Source organism: Eriocheir sinensis, chromosome 27 (genome assembly GCF_024679095.1).
Source record: "Eriocheir sinensis breed Jianghai 21 chromosome 27, ASM2467909v1, whole genome shotgun sequence".
NCBI lineage: Eukaryota > Metazoa > Arthropoda > Malacostraca > Decapoda > Varunidae > Eriocheir > Eriocheir sinensis.
The window spans coordinates 1598172-1615671 of NC_066535.1; the positions used below are offsets into that span (position 1 = coordinate 1598172).

The following is a 17500-nucleotide window of genomic DNA, read 5'->3' on the forward strand; positions in this document are numbered from 1 at the left end:
GAGTAGCAGTTGTGATGGTTCTGGTAAAGGGTTCCAGTAAATCAGTAAACGCAAAAATGAAACACAACCACACACAACAGTGTTGGAGAAGCACATTAGCAGGTCACGTGGGGGAGGAAAACGGCAAGTCAGCGGCAGCAACAGAAACAACCTCGCCCGACTCAAGAACGTTCAATCAGGATGAGCTAAGTGGAGCTTGAAGGGAGGATGGGACAATAATTCTGCTGCCGGGAAAAGTGATCTGACCCCCACCCCTACCCTGCATGCCATCACCCCTGTCCCATCCTTCCACCCGCTCAGGTCCCGCTCCACCCTGTTCTTCCATTCAAGCAGTCAGCCCTTTCCTTCTTCCAGCTCTTCTACCACCTCATCTTCCTCCTTCCTGCCCCTCTATCCACTCACCTCTTGCTCTTTCTCTGCCTTTACCACTTACAAAGCCAAACGTATGCCCCCTCTATTATCCCACTGCGTCTAGTAGTTTGTTATCATCAACTCTCACTCAGCTATTTCCTTACTCTTAATAAATAGCTTCGCACATTCACTTCCATGCCTCCCACTCAGCAATAGGAATGTTTTACTCTACGATTCCCTTTCCATCTGAATACTCTTCTCAGCACCCCTCCGATCCATGGCTTCACCTCTGCCAAGCCCTTGCCGCATATTTCTCCACTTACATCTCATGAGCCAATGCAAGATGGCGAAACTATAAACACTCGCCTGCGCCAGAACGGGCTGGGCCGACCATCAGGACCCACCGGAAAGAAGCCTTGGACCGACCATCAGGATCCACCGGGAACAGGCCTACCGGTGCAATAGGCCCGCGACGTAAAAAAAAAAAAAAAAAAAAATACTGTTGTATTTTTCTACCTTAGAAAGGTGTATCAAATAATCCTGTCACCATTGCCACGGTTTCGATTTTTTTTTCTTCACCAAAGCCTACTTCCAGCAATCTAACTGCTTCTGCCGCGACTCGCGTAACCTTTTCTCATTTGCTGCTCTCCAGCGATCAGTTCTTATTTACGGGCAGACTTTACCTTTTTCAAAACATTCAATACTATTTTCCCCATTATCTCTCATTCTTCCCCATGCTTGCTTTCAAACAACTCTCACTTAAAACACCTCACATACCACAAACCAGCACCATTACTTTAACCTTTCCATCATCCCTGCACTCATCCAGACTTTGTTTTCACATTAATCGCCCAGTCGTCACCGCATCTAGGGCGGTCAATCTTTACATGTTCAATGCAGTCATTTAGACATAAAACCTTTTTTTTCTGCAAGAGCGGACACACACACACACACACACACACACACACACACACACACACACACACACACACACACACACACACACACACACACACGATGCAATTCCCCAAGTCCCTTTTTCCCCATAACATTCATCTCCCTAACAATTCCCTTAGCATTAATACATTCTCTCTCTCTCTCTCTCTCTCTCTCTCTCTCTCTCTCTCTCTCTCTCTCTCTCTCTCTCTCTCTCTCTCTCTCTCTCTCTCTCTCTCTCTCTCTCTCTCTCTCTCTCTCTCTCTCTCTCTCTCTTCGGGTTGCATTAATCTCCATCTTATTTGGGAGAAGCGTTCCCCTTCGGCCATCGCTTACCCCTCTCCCATCCTCGGCCTCGTGACCTAAGAGCTGATGCCTTCTTCGGGCCCTAAAGGTGCTGAAATTAGACCTTCTGAGAGAGAGAAGAGAGAGAGAGAGAGAGAGAGAGAGAGAGAGAGAGAGAGAGAGAGAGAGAGAGAGAGAGAGAGAGAGAGAGAGAGAGAGAGAGAGAGAGAGAGAGAGAGAGAGAGAGAGAGAGAGAGAGAGAGAGAGAGAGAGAGAGAGAGAGAGAGAGAGAGAGAGAGAGAGAGAGAGAGAGAGAGAGAGAGAGAGAGAGAGAGAGAGAGAGAGAGAGAGAGAGAGAGAGAGAGAGAGAGAGAGAGAGAGAGAGAGAGAGAGAGAGAGAGAGAGAGAGAGAGAGAGAAAAGAAAGATGATTAAAAAATGAACAAAACGAATATGATGAAATGAAAACGCTCATAACAAAACGAAAACTGTGGTTATAGAGAAGAATGATTAATAATTATTATAGCAATGAATCAAGAACTTAACACACAAAGAAAAATATATTGCAATCTCAATAAAATGTGAGGATGAAACTGGAAGAAAACTGAGAGGAAAGATAATTATACCGCAGACCTTTATTGCTCATAGGCAGCCTACTGAAGCACCTGACCAGATTCCAAAAAGGCCAGTGTGTCATCAGGATAGCACGGCTTCCTTTCCCAGGTGTTAACAAAGGCACCAGACTACCGGTCAGCCGCGGCATGGTGAATGGACGTCATAATTGGCCGGACGTCTGCTCGCGCATCACCCAAGTTTCGAACCCTCACCAAATAGGGCCAGCGGGAACACCGAGCAAAACACCGTCCCTGCATGGCTGTTACGCCTCCAGGCACTTACGGGTTCATTTGGGGATGGGTACACACACACACACACACACACACACACACACACACACACACACACCTATTTCTTTTCATTCCTCCACAACTCTATCGTATTCCCTCCTTCACTTCTTTTCCCTCCATCCCTTCATACATCAACCAATATTCGTTCAACACCTTTATTTTCACTTTCATTTATATATTCCTCCATCCTTAAATCCATCACCCATCCATCCATCAATCCATCACCCTTCCCTCCATCCCTCCATCTTCCCCTTGCTTCCTTTCTCATGCAAACGCAATACCATGGCTTAATGGGCCCTTCTCTTTGTGTGTGTGTGTGTGTGTGTGTGTGTGTGTGTGTGTGTGTGTGTGTGTGCATATTGAAAATAGTGTTGCCATTTGAATTGAATTTATCCCAATGCTTTGATACAAAAGAATAAAAAGGTTAGTTCCACTGTGATATAATGAAAATTATTAATTAAATGGGCTGAAAATAGGAAAACGGTTTCCCTGAATCTGAGAATGTATCTGACGTTACCGATGAGAGAGAGAGAGAGAGAGAGAGAGAGAGAGAGAGAGAGAGAGAGAGAGAGAGAGAGAGAGAGAGAGAGAGAGAGAGAGAGAGAGAGAGAGAGAGAGAGAGAGAGAGAGAGAGAGAGAGAGAGAGAGAGAGAGAGAGAGAGAGAGAGAGAGAGAGAGAGAGAGAGAGAGAGAGAGAGAGAGAGAGAGAGAGAGAGAGAGAGAGAGAGAGAGAGAGAGAGAGAGAGAGAGAGAGAGAGAGAGAGAGAGAGAGAGAGAGAGAGAGAGAGAGAGAGAGAGAGAGAGAGAGAGAGAGAGAGAGAGAGAGAGAGAGAGAGAGAGAGAGAGAGAGAGAGAGAGAGAGAGAGAGAGAGAGAGAGAGAGAGAGAGAGAGAGAGAGAGAGAGAGAGAGAGAGAGAGACTCAACTCCTTCAAGACTAAAATGGACGCGCCAAGAAGAGAAAAATCATTCTTGTAAGATACTGGAAAGGATAATAAGAGTGTGATGAGGGGGAGATGAGGTGTGCGAGGGGACGGAGGCGGGGCACGGAAGGCGGTGGGCGAGGGAAGGAAACTGTGAGAGTGAGACGAAAGGGGCTGGTCTGAAGGACAGTTGGGAGGGGGGAGGAGAGAGGGAAGGAAGGAGGAAAAAGCCATTCAGAGGGGTTAAAGCAAAAGATAATGGTATTGGAAAGACCTCACCTAGATCATTAGATGTAACTTCTTTTTTTTTTAGCGAGTGATTCATATCACGCCATGGACAGTACCTTTTTATACTCATAGACGCCTTTTCGATAGTAAGTGTTCCTATAGCAGATTCAAATAATATTGATTTGTATGAAGAATAGATTTACCAAAATATAAACTTTATTCAAAATAGTATTTAGTGTTCGTTGCTTTATATGAATTTATAGTTGCTCAACAACAATTATTGAGAGTAAGGAATAAGTAATTAAATATAGATTTTTTTTTCAGTCGTGATTTAGTGTATGTTGTTTTCCAGTCCATCCTTTTGTTCTTTGGGTAAACAAGTTTGGTTCACTCGGTTGCTCTTTTTAATGAACCTTCGGTAGTCTTTGCGCTCCACCCTTTGAGCCTCCGATGTTTGTTTGTGCTGCTTCATCGGTAGGAAAAGTCGTTTAATTTTCCTTTAGTGTATCGTTTTATTAACCATTCAAATCTTTAGCATTTTGTAAACACTAGTTAAGCAATTAGTTTGAACTGTTTGGCCTTGGCTGATCTGAGAGATTTTTTTTTATTTTTTTTTAAATTTCACACTGAGTCAAGAGAACCTTAAATCCCGAGACACTTTCAAGTTAATTGACATTTATTTTGACTCATACATATATTTCATTGCGCGGTGTTTATTAGGACTTGATTTCATTTGCTTATGGTCGCCATTGATTTATAGTTCGTAGCGTGCAGTCATTTGTTGAAAAGAAACGAACGAGTTAACCAGCATTTTCACTCATTCATCCCTCACGCTGGTAAACTCTGGAACAATCTTCCTTAATCTGTATTTCCTCCTGCCTACGATTTGAACTCTTTCAAGAGAAGGGAATCTGGACACCTCTCCTCCCGAAATTGACCCCTCTTTCGGCCACCTCTTTGGATTCTTTTTAGGAGCAACGAGTAGCGGGATTTTTTTTTGTGTGCTGTAATATATTGAGCCGCCAAAGGTTAACTTTCTTGTTCACATCGGATATCCATGTTTATAGGCTTTTGCATCACAAATACTTGGTAATTAGAAACTTTTGCCAATATGTTTTTCAATAGATAACGAAGCCTACTTCCTCATTTGTTTACCTGAAAGGGTACTTGCATATATTTTCTTCTTTCCATCCATCCTTCCTTCCCTCCTTCCTTCCGCTCTCTCTCTCTCTCTTCGATTTCTTCCCCCCCTTCCCCTCATCTTCCCAACCGTCCAACAGATTTTTCTACCTAACGCCAGCCTTTCCTTCAACCTCTTCCCGTCTTTCCGATATTTTGCAAAGTTAGTTTTCACGATGGAAATTATCTCCACATTCCATCCAGCCAGCCAGTCCCTCCGACAGATATTTTCACTCATTTTCGTCTTGTGTGTTTTCAACTCATTTCCCTAATTTTATACCTAGTAATGCATTATCATCTGCCTCTTCTTCAATGAAAATAAAATTTTAAATTACTTATCCTACGTTCATTCTGCTTCTAATTCCATTTATTTACTTTCTTCTTCCCCTTTTCTGTCTTTTTGTCCTTGCATTGAGTCTTCTATTTTCATCACAGCCTTTCCTGGAAGGTTTTATTCCACTTTCGCTTTCATCTCTATCTATATAGCTTTCTTCTCTTAAGTTAAAAAAAAAAAAATCATTCCTGCTCTCATTTTATTATATTTTTTTCCGCCTTGCTTCTTGCAGCCGTTCAGGGAAAAAGGATCAAACGTTCGCATTCTTTTTGTGATGCAATACCCTAGCTTGTCCGTTCCACGCTCGTCTGTCACTATTTTATTTACAAGAACTCTTTCCAGTTTCTTCCAAAAATATTGTCTCCGCTCGCTTTTCTTTATTGAATTTCTTTCGATTTCTTTCTTTTTGTGTGTGAATTTATCTTCTTACAGTCGCAACCTCTCTCCCCTCTACCTGTCCCTCCCACTTCTCGGTCTCTCTTCTTTTATCCTTTTTCCTTGCCTTATTTTCTTTCGTCTTTCCTTTTCTTACCTCTCTTCACCTTCCTTTCATGGCTCTTTCCTTTCCTTTCAATGCCTCTTATCATCTCTATTCTTTCTCAATCACTTCTATCATCTCTTACATCCTTTCTACTCCTTTCTTCTCCCCTCGTATCCTCTCTCCCATTCGTTCTCCCGTCCCATCGAACCTCCTCTCTCTCTCTTTCCCCCTCTTTCTCCTTCGTCTGAAAGTATCCCATCTTTTATACCTGCTTTTTGTTCTCTCCCCTTTTCCTTTCTACGTACTCATCTTCCTTCCTCTCTTCCTCTCCTTTCTTCATCCCCTTAATGCATTCTCCGCACACGTCTTTTCCATCCCCCCACCTCCCAATAGCGTTTCCTTCCACGGCTAATGATAATGCAGTAGACACCCTGGGCTGCGAGGGGTGAAAGTAACGGCCCACAGTTGGAGGACTACACAACCAACACCAGTGTCGTCTACTTATACCTATACCTTATAAAATACTTTTTTCTCTCAAAATGATGAGATATCTATACGCAAATAATCAGAAATCAGTCTGGTGGTCAACAAGATAGGTTTTAGAATAACGTGTCCCACTTAAGATATTTTTTAACCTGTAAAAGATGAAGGATACCTGCACACAAAATATTACCTCTACTTTTTTTTTTACAACAAGGGAGACAGCTCGAGGGCAACAAAAAGAGTGTAGGAAAAATGCCCGCTACTTGCCGCTCCCACAACAGACAAAAGTAAAGAGTGCCCAAAAGAGAGGCCAATGTCGGGTGGAGAGGTGTCTTGATACACTCTTCTTGAAAGAGGTCAAGTCATAGGCAGGAGGAAATACAGACGAAGGAAGGCTGTTCCAGAGCTTACCAGTGTAAGGGATAATAGAGTGAAGATGCTGGTTAACTCTTGCATAAGGGGTTTGGACAATATAGGGATAAGCTAGAGTAGAAAGTCGAGTGCAGCGGGGCAGCGGGAGGGGGGGAGGCATGCAGTTAGCAAGTTCAAAAGAGCAGAAAGCATGAAAATACCGATAGAAGATAGAAAGAGAGGCAACATGGCGGCGGAATTTAAGAGGAAGAAGTCTGCCAGTATGAGGATGGGAGTTGATGAGACGAAGAGCCTTTGACACTACTCTGTCTAAGAGATCTGTGTGAGTGAGGCCCCCCCACATATGTGATGCATACTCTATACGAGGGCGGACAAGACACCTGTATAGGGACAGCATCTGTGCGGGGGAGAAGAGCTGGCGGAGACAATACAGAACGCCAAACCTTAAGGAAGCTGATTTAGTGAGAGAGGAGATATGGAGTTTCCAGTTGAAATTTTCAGTTAAGGATAGACCGAGGATTTTTAGTGTTGGAGAAGGTGACAGCTGAGTGTTGTCGAAGAATAGGAGATAGGTGCTTGGAAGGTTGTGTCGAGTTGAAAGGTGAAGAAATTGAGTTTTTAAGGCGTTGAAGGACACCAGGTTCTTCTTGCCCCAATCGGAAATGATAGTAAGGTCTGAAGTTCAACGTTCTGCAGCCTCCAGCCTGGAATCGTTTAGTTCCTGTTGGGTTGGCCTTCTAACAAAAGAAGTTGAGTAATGCAGAGTAGAGTCATCGGCGTAAGAATGGATGGGACAGTTCGTTTTGGAAAGAAGATCATCAATGAACAACAGAAAGAGAGTGGGAGATAGGAGAGAGCCCTGTGGGACACCACTATTGAAAGGTTTAGGGGAAGAACAGTGACCATCTACAACAGCAGTGATAGATTGGTCAGAGAGGAAACTGGGGATAAAGGTCTAGATAGATGGATAGAAACCGTTGGAGGGTAGTTTGGAAAGCAAAGATTTATGCCAGACCCTATCAAAGGCTTTTGATATGTCAAGCACAACAGCAAAATTTTCACCGAGACGGCTAAAAGAGGATGACCAAGAGTCAGTTAGGAAAACAAGAAGATCACCAGTAGAACGCCCCTTGCGGAACCCATACTGGCGATCAGAAAGGTCAGAAAAGGATAGATGCTTCAAAATCTTCCGGCTAAGGATCGATTCAAAAGCTTTAGACAGACAAGAAAGTAAAGCTATAGGACGGTAGTTTGAGGGATTGGAACGGTCACCCTTTTTAGGCAAAGGCTGTATGAAGGCGTACTTCCAGCAGGAAGGAAAGGTAGATGTTGACAGGCAGAGGCGAAATAATTTGACCAGGCAGGGTGTCAGCATGAAAGCACAGTTTTTAAGGACAATAGGATGCACTCCTTCAGGTCCATAACCCCTCTGAGGGTTGAAGCCAGAGAGGGCATAGAAAACATCATTCTAAAGAATCTTAATGACAGGAATAAAGGAGTCAGAGGGGGTATAAGCAGGAGGAATATGCCCAGAATCGTCCAGAGTGGAGTTTTTACAGAAAGTTTGAGAGAAGAGTTCAGCCTTATAGATAGATGAAACGGCGGTGCTACCGTCAGAGTTAAGGAGAGGAGGGAGAGATGAAGAAATGAGATCGGAGGAGATATTTTTGGCAAGGTGCCAGAAGTCTCTGGAAGAATTTAAAAAAAGCAAGATTTTGACATTTCCTATGGATGAAAGAGCTTTTGGTAAGTCTAAGAATTAATTTGGCATGATTCCGGGCAGAAATGTAAAGATCATGGTTAGCAGGAGTGCGAAGGCTCTTGTACCTTTTGTGAGCAGCCTCTCTGTCTTTGATAGCACGAGAATAGGCGTGATTAAACCAATGCTTTATAGCATGAGGAGTAAAGAAAGTACGTGGAATGTGTGCCTCCATTCCAGAGACAATCACCTTTGAGATGCGCTGGGCACACACAGAGGGGTCTCTCTCCTGGAAGCAATAATCATTCCACGGGAAATCGGAAAACTACATCCTCATGGCGTCCCACAGAACGGAAGCCAGAAGTAACGCCTCTTCGGTGGGTCCAGAGGGTTTACAGGAGCGATAGGACAGGATACAGAAATAAGGTTGTGATCGGAGGAACCCAACGGAGAGAAAAGTTTGACAGAGTAAGCGGAAGGGTTAGAGATAAGGAAGAGGTCCAGTATGTTGGGCTTGTCTTCAAGACGGTCGGAAATACGTGTAGGGTGCAGAACCGACTGCTCTAGATCATTGAGGAGAGCAAAGTTGTAGGCTTGTTTACTAGGCTGGTCAGTGAAAGAGGATGAAAGCCAAAGCTGGTGGTGAACATTGAAATCTTCCCAAGATGAAGATTTCAGCGAAGGGAGAGTGGGTCAAGATGTGCTCCACTTTAGAGTTCAAGTAGCCAAAGAATTTTACATAGTAGAGTTAGGTGAGAGATAAACAGCACATATGTATTTAGTAATGGAATGACAATTAAGTCTTTGCCAGATGGTGGAAAACTCTGAGGAGTCAAGGTCATGGGCACGAGAGCAAGTGATGTCGTAGCGTACGTAGACGCAATGTCCAGCTTTGGATTGAAATTAGGATAGAGATAGGAGGGAACAGAGTAGAGATTGCTGTTGGTAGCCCCCAAGACGTTTGTTTCGGTGAGGAAGAGAAGGTGAGGTTAAGAGGAGGAGAGGCGGTGATCCTCAGGATGAAAATTAGAACGTAGACCGCGAATATTGCAGAAGTTAATGAAGAGAGAGTTCGAATAGGTATCAAGACACTTCTTGGGTTGAAGGCCGAAAGTGGAGTCCGCTCTGGGGGCATTTGTGGTCCCCCACCCACCCACCCAACCCCCAGACAGGGACTCGGAGGCTGTATGTAGATTAGCCATTTTTTTGGGGGGGGGGGATGAATTGGTGTGTGTGTGCGTGTATACCATGCATGTAGTGTGGTGAAGAAAGTAAGAGAATTTGTCTTTAGAGAGCATGCTGATCTACTCTCAGGTGTTAATGAAACAATAGGGAAAAGGAAAGTGAGGAGCCGGGAAGGATCTTTGGTAGGCTTGCAGCACCCTCCTCACCTCCTGTATTTACTTCACCGGGAGTGGCTTACGCCCGTCTCGGTAGGTATATTCCTACCTACTCCCTGTGAAATTTCTTGTGAAATGATTTGCAATGTAACCACTGTTTACAAAATAATACAATGCAATATTTAGATGAGAGAGAGAGAGAGAGAGAGAGAGAGAGAGAGAGAGAGAGAGAGAGAGAGAGAGAGAGAGAGAGAGAGAGAGAGAGACAGAGAGAGAGAGAGAGAAAGAGAGTCATAGAGAGAGAGAGAGAGAGAGAGAGAGAGAGAGAGAGAGAGAGAGAGAGAGAGAGAGAGAGAGAGAGAGAGAGAGAGAGAGAGAGAGAGAGAGAGAGAGAGAGAGAGAGAGAGAGAGAGAGAGAGAGAGAGAGAGAGAGAGAGAGAGAGAGAGAGAGAGAGGCAGGCAGGCAGGCAGGCAGGCAGGCTGGCATGCGGGCAGGCAGACAGACAGACAGACACAGACAGAACGTTTATATTCAACTGACAACCGTTCGAAACACGCTTTCATAGCCAAACTATAATTATTTTTTTTCCTGAAGCGTAGAGACTCAACTGAAATTTAATATTTCTTCCGATACCTACAGTGACTTGTTAGTACCTTTTACAAGGGAACACAATTCAAGTTTTCTTCCTGGTTTGTTCTGTTTTCTCAGAATGATGAGATATCTGTACACGAATAATCGGAAATCACTCTGGTGCCGGTTCCCTGGTTTCGTCTTCTACACCTCGCCCTAGGATTGATTTGATATGCGGAGTAAAATTTGCCCTCCCAACAACTAGATTAAAGGGCTGTCTCAACATCCCTATTATAAACCAATTTTATTTCAGCCGCTACGAAACGCGAAAGTTGTACATTCCTTTCCTTTCCTTCAATCAACGCGTGCATCAAGTATCACGACGACCTAACCTGACCTCCAAGAGTTTCATTACCTGTATTACCTGTCACCATCACAATGCTCTTCCTTATCATCATTACTATGCACCGTTTTCACCCTACAGTAGCTTTTCTTCATTGTAATAATAAATTCTCCTCCTAATAAGTATATCAATCTTACATATAAAAAAAACAGCTCTTGTACCATCATATTCAGCATACTCCATTGAATCATCCTATCTCCACAACACAAAATAATCCTTTTGTCAGAGTGGTTCTTCAGTCCAATTCCCATCTCACACTTCATTCTTAAATTAGCCACGCATTTCTGATACGTGATTCCCTTAACACTTGGTCTCCATGCAGATTTTCTTAACTCCTCTTTTGGTGAAGCTTGCACAAGTGCCTTTTAATACTAGCCGCATACAGAAATTAGGTTTATAACACAGACCATGTACCACCTTCCCATTCACTTCCACTGCCACAGTTACCGGAGTAGTCTCTATTTCCCCATGGCTCCTTCACCTCTCCCCGCCACCGCCCACCTCATGCCTCGCTCCTCGGCAGGGTTTGGGGATATGGTGGCCCTGCAAAAGGACCACGCACTGGACGACAAGCCAGAGTACGTGGCCTTCGCCCTCATCTTCATCTTGTTCGGCATGGCGATTGTGGCTGCGTCCCTCAACCTGTTCGTGCTGCGCTTCGTCACCATGAACACGGAGGACGAGCGGCGGGACGAGGCGGAGGCCCTACAGGTAACCACTAATTGGCTGTCACACAGGAATTTACTAATCTATCCTCTACAGGTGTTCAGTCACTAAATGTAAGTCCTGCCATTAAGGTTTGGTTCAGGTGTTCCTCATGCTGTCCTCTCGCAGGTATCCAGTGTTCTCTGTCGTTACTTAAGCTCAGAGTATTATTTTCCGGAGCTCATGAGGTTATTTTCTGGAGCTTTGTTTCCGGTGAAAGCATTATTACGAAAGTACAACATATGTAAATCGGACTGATACTAATAAGTTATGGAGTTATGGGTATGGAATGCTCTTGTAGATTGTCTCATACTCTGTCTGATTCCGGTAAAATACATGCGAACTGGTTTCATGATCCGCTGTTTTAAGTGACATAATAAATAAAAACATTGAAAGTGAATCCTCACACAATGGTCTAACATTCCTGTCGCCCTCCATGAACCTGTAGAGGACTGAGCAGAGTAAATATACAAGTCATTAGGCGATCAACAACAGCTTCACAGCAAATATTTTCATCTATTGCCTAATGTTTAAAGGTAAACGTAAGGATTTCTTAGAAATTTTAAGTTATTTCTCACTCACCCTATAATAAAATTAAATAATATGGTTTCCCTTATAATTGGAAACAAAATTAAATAATCCCCCGGGCTATTTTTTTATAGGTAGCTCAGACCATAAAACTCTACTAGGGTTACAGGAGAGCGCCATCTCTCTTACTGAGAAGTCGCCGTGACCTAAGGCTGAATTTGTAACCTATCGATCGCAGGTCAAGAACCAAACCTATAGAGGCACCACCCCCGTAATACTGGGAGAATAGATGAACAGAGCATGAAAACAGCTGCAAGAAATAGATATTCAGTAGAAAATCTGTTCCACATTGAAAAAAAGTCTTACATCATAAATATATATTCATATTAATTTGCCATGCACATGTCATATAAATTCATAGCCGTAACGTCTCTTATCGATGAGCCTGTCTGAATATATAAGCAACTGCTCACTTTGGTCTAAAGAATAAAAGTTGATTTTTTTTTTCACAAAGATATCGTATGAGGAATCAAGATTTTTGTTTACGCTATTTTTTTTTCCATTCATATTCCGGTTAAGAGTGTACTCGTACTTATGGCTGCTATTTTTGTCTTATCATAGTCCTTCACCCTTCTGGTCGAGAAAAGCTCAATAATGAAATTGTGTGAAGTTAATAATGATTTTATAGTGTAATCTCTCTCTCTCTCTCTCTCTCTCTCTCTCTCTCTCTCTCTCTCTCTCTCTCTCTCTCTCTCTCTCTCTCTCTCTCTCTCTCTCTCTCTCTCTCTCTCTCTCTCTCTCTCTCTCTCTCTCTCTCTTTCCACGTGGTGCTGTGGCAGTGTGAACGCTGCTTGGCTGCCACAAAGGCACTCCAAATCGAGAGAAAAAGAGGTTGCCGGCTGTAATTCCCTAATTTAAGAGACTATATTATATGGCTAAAGGTTTGAGTAAATGCTTCATGACATGGTTGAGAATAATTGGTGTGTGTGTGTGTGTGTGTGTCCCGTTAACCCTCTCGCCAGTGTTTGCACGGCCCCACTACACACCTCGCCCCGTGAAATGAAGAGTGGTTTATGACCTGCACCGGACGAGACCCGACTTGACTTGACGGAACTAGACAAAACCAAGCCATTCAAGGTTACAAGAGACTGAGCCAGGCCAGGGATATCAAATGAGTGTAAACTAATCGAAAGAAACTAAGACTGGCTAACGGACTCGTATTATAACAGAATAGCAGATAACTATAGATAAAACCAGAACTGAACGTTGATTAGACCAGAGCACGTGACAAGACTGAAGAAGACCAAAGGACAGCAAAGCAGGCAACAGCATGACAGACCATATTCGACAAGAACACATATAACAAGATCATAATAGGTAAGGCAAAATCGACACCAGAGCACAGCAGACTTACAAAAAACAAATTAGTTCAAGACAAGCCGATTTAAGGCAACGAACAGAGGGTAACAGAACAAACCATGTAGGGATAAGAATAGAGAAGATCACAGACATAGGCGAGAAAAGAACTTACCACTTACAGTAAACAAGGGCACAACATCCCATACTATGTCAAAATGTAGAATGTGAAGACCATATTAATTTTCCAGGATTACTCCACACAGAAAAAGATTAATCCAGATAACACCAGTCCAAAGAAAGATTATGCATCAATGGACATGAATGCGCAACGCCTCATCAAAAAAAATAAAAAAAGGAGATATCAGATCGAACCAGAGTAGTGTGTAGATGTTTTCAAACCTCGTGAATCCTGAAGTGCAATTACACACCTAACAAGAGCAAACGAAGAGCAAGGTGACTCCCTGGCGTGTAATATAATCATGGCTGGAGCAATGGAAGCCAAACACACCAAACACAATGATAAAGCTCACACACTTAGACACACACACACACACACACACACACACACACACACACACACACACACACACAAACAAACACGCACACACACACACACACACAGACAAACACACACACACACACACACACACACACACACACACACACACACACACACACACACACACACACACACATTAACAATAATAAACCGATACAAAAGGAAACAAGTTTTTCACACATTTTCCTGACTTACCATCAGCCAGAAAGGTGGACAGACAGACAGACACAGACAAACAGACAGACAGACGAACAGACAGAGACACAGAGATAGGCAAAGAGGCAGACATACATACAAACAAGAAGCAGACACTGACAACCATACAGACTGAAAGATAGACAGACTAACATATAGCCAGACCCAGACGCAGCTAGACAGACACAGCCAGACACACAATCACACAGTTACAAGCTAAATAAGGTTGGTCGGAAAGGCACACTCCCAATGGTCCTAATTCCTCCCAAATCCTCACTTTCCTTGACATCACCGCGACGCTAATGTTTCCCTCCATTATTCAGTCCCGCCATTCCTGATTTCCACATGACGTTTCTCGCTGCCCAAGGTCAGGGTTCAAAAAGGATAATATGAGTCAAATTAGCACCCTGGGACACCTTTGCGTGCGGCCTTAGAAACGCTGTTAGTCGCGGGAGAACCACCTCCAGAGAGTTAGTTAACATGAATGCGACATTAGAGACAAACACACGCAGATTACCAGCACGTTCCGGGGCCCATCTCCCTGCAAACGACGGCCGGCAGTGGGAGGAAAGTGCCGGCAAGGGACAAGGAAAGAGCAGCGAGAAGGAAGGTGAAGGAGGAAGGGGAGGGGGAAGTGGAGGAGAGGAGAGAAGATTGGGTGGGAAGAAGAGAAGAGCAGGAAAGGAGAAACGACGGGGAGTGTGAAAGAGGAAGGAAGGAGGGAAGATCGGATAGAAAAGAAAGGCAATTGAAAAGAAGTGGGAACGAAGAGTGTGAAGTGGAGGGAAGGAGAGGAAACGATGGAGGTTTGGGAAAAGGAAAGAATAAGAAGGGAGAGGGAGGGAGAAAACGAAAGAATAGAAGAAGAAAAAGCCACAGAGGAGGGCAAGCAAGAGACTATACAGGCTAAAGATAGGAAATATTAGAGAAGAGGATAAATAAAAAGAACGTAAAAACGGGGAAGAGGAGTATACGCATGTGTGAGGGTTGGATGGGAGGGATGTAGAGAGGAGACGTCTCAGTCAATAGAAGTGTGAAGTAGTGCAAGTGAGTAAAAAAAAGGGGGGGAAATAAGGAAAAGAAATATGAGACAAGAAAAGGAGAAAGGAAAAATAAGAGGAAAGAAAAACAAGGACAGCAATTGAAAGTCGCTCCACTGGAGTCGGATATTGGGGTCACTATGAATCTGAGGCTGAAACACACTAAGAAATGTAAATCTCCCTGTAAAGTAGGTATAATACTATGCTCGGGTTCAGCGCGAGGTGCTGTGAGTGTAAGACGCCTGGAGTAATGTTATCAATGCATAACTCGTTATCAAGGCCTCACATTGAGTACGAGGTGCAGTTCTCGTCCCTCTATTACAAGAGGGATATTGAACTCTTCATGAGTGCATCGAAGCGGGACGAAAACCATACAATCGTTGAGGGTGCAGCCATATGAAGAACGAATCAAGTGACTCAACCTCTTTTCGTAGAAAAGAGACGACCACAATAACATGTGCTTGATGAAGATCAGTGACGGCGATGTCTAATTTCTATTTATCTCATATCTAACCGATAACAAGAAATAATGATTTACCGAGTGAAGGAAGGGAATGCAGCAGACCATTTTTTTCTCGAACTGCATCATCCGTCAGAAGCACAGCCTTACTGCAGTAATTTCGTGCGAAAATCAACTCCTTTTTATGATCACAATGACTTTTTTTTAATGTTCTGACCTAAAGCGCCGGTAAGCTTTCTTTAGGAGCCTGGTGGTCGGCGCAAGCCCGTCATGGCTCAGGCAAGTGTTTATAGTTGCGCCATATATTCCTGGTTTATGCTGCATCCCGGAGCTCATTCTTGATTCACTTGGACAGTTCCTCAAGAGTCCGGGTTGATAGGTGGTCTTCAGGACAGCATGTAGATAGTCTTAGGCCACTCGGCTGTGACTGAAAAATCCCAGGTGGTAGCGGCGGATTAGAACCCGCATCGTCCAAAACTCGACGAACACGGGACCCTCACGCTAACCAGTTAGCCACCGCCTCCCCAAATGAATTGAACGTTCTGGTACATACATAGAGCGGTTCTGCAAGTCCCTAAAGTGCCTTCTTGGAAAACAGGCTATAACAATAAAGCAGGCAGCCTCGATATAAGCTAACAGGTTATCCGTTGCAATTTCCTTCATGCTTCCAAGTTTCATCTTCATAGGCCCCGTTCACACTGTGCCGACTCTGAGCCACGACAGCCCAGCGACTTTTAGGACCCCTTCACACTGTGTCGAATCAGCGTCCGGAGATCGTTGCTAGACCTCTTTCCGACCATGTGCGACCCTTTCACATCAACATTTCACACCCAAGACCTCCTATACTCCGAGTCGCTGGGTTGTCGTGGCCCAGAGTCGGCACAGTGTACACGGGACTTTAGTAGTAGTAGTAGTAGTAGTAGTAGTAGTAGTAGTAGTAGTAGTAGTAGTAGTAGTAGTAGTAGTAGTAGGAGGAGGAGAAGGAGGAGGAGGAAGAAGAAAAGAAAGAGGAGGAGGAAGAGGAGGAGGAGGAGGAGCGATAGTAGTAGTGGTAGTAGTAATAGTAGTAGTAGTAGTAGTAGTAGTAGTAGTAGTAGTAGTAGTAGTAGTAGTATACTAGTAGTAGTATAAGTAGTATTAGTAGCATTATTATTATTATTATTATTATTATTATTATTATTATTATTAGTAGTAGTAGTAGTAGTAGTAGTAGTAGTAGTAGTAGTAGTAGTAGCTGCAGTGGCTGCAGTAGTAGTAGTAGTAGTAGTAGTAGTAGTAGTAGTAGTAGTGGTAGTATAGTACGGCATACCTTTTCCTCCCTCTTCGTCGTTTTCCAATCACATTATCCCTCCCACCATCACTACCTGTTTCCTTTATCCGGCGCCGGACACGCAGTTCCCTCGCTCGAAATACTCCAGTTTTGCCTCACATATGCGCAGCCATGCACCGAGCTCCACGTGTGTCTGCTGGGCCGGGGCGACTCGGATTAGCTGTGCAGTCTTAAATTTCACACATTTGCATACAAGCAGCTTTGTGTGAGCGCTCGAACGAGGCGGAGGTGGCACGTCCAGCCCCGGCCCACGGCTGCCGGGGATACCGGGGCTCGGGGATGATTATTTATGCTGCGGACGTGAAGGCGAGACGCTAACTTCACCGACGCACCCGATGGCGCTACGTGATGAAAAGCCACAAAGGTGCCTTACCCGACCCGTGCCGCGCCGTCACGCTGGCGGGGAGGCTGCTGCTGCTGCTTCTGGGGAACACGCATGGCTCACGAACGTATATACTGTGTGTGTGTGTGTGTGTGTGTGTGTGTGTGTGTGTGTGTGTGTGTGTGTAATTCACCACGGCCTGATCACGAGTTGGACTCGCAATAGCCAGCAAGTATTCTCCCGACATGAGCAAGCTCACGCTCATTACAGTCGATCTATGGGTACTGCCAGGACCTCACACACCACACACCCCATCCCCCTTGCTCAAGGGGGGACAGTAACTACTCCTAGTCAACGGAAAGAATCCGGCCTGAGAGGGGCTCGAACCACCGCTTGTCAGGCCGTGAGGACAGGCAGAGCAGCGCTCTAACCAATTGAGCCACAGGAGCAGTGTGTGTGTGTGTGTGTGTGTGTGTGTGTGTGTGTGTGTGTGTGTCTCTCTCTCTCTCTCTCTC

General features: G+C 44.3%; 1 protein-coding gene across 1 annotated transcript in view; it reads left to right on the top strand.

The window, feature by feature from the left end:
* Positions 1-17500, top strand: part of LOC127004269 (two pore potassium channel protein sup-9-like) — a 258313-nt gene that overhangs the window by 219734 nt on the left and 21079 nt on the right. The window contains exon 5 of the mRNA XM_050871834.1: positions 11011-11198. Within this exon, the coding sequence (XP_050727791.1) occupies positions 11011-11198 (188 nt within the window). The remainder of the gene's footprint in view (positions 1-11010; positions 11199-17500) is intronic.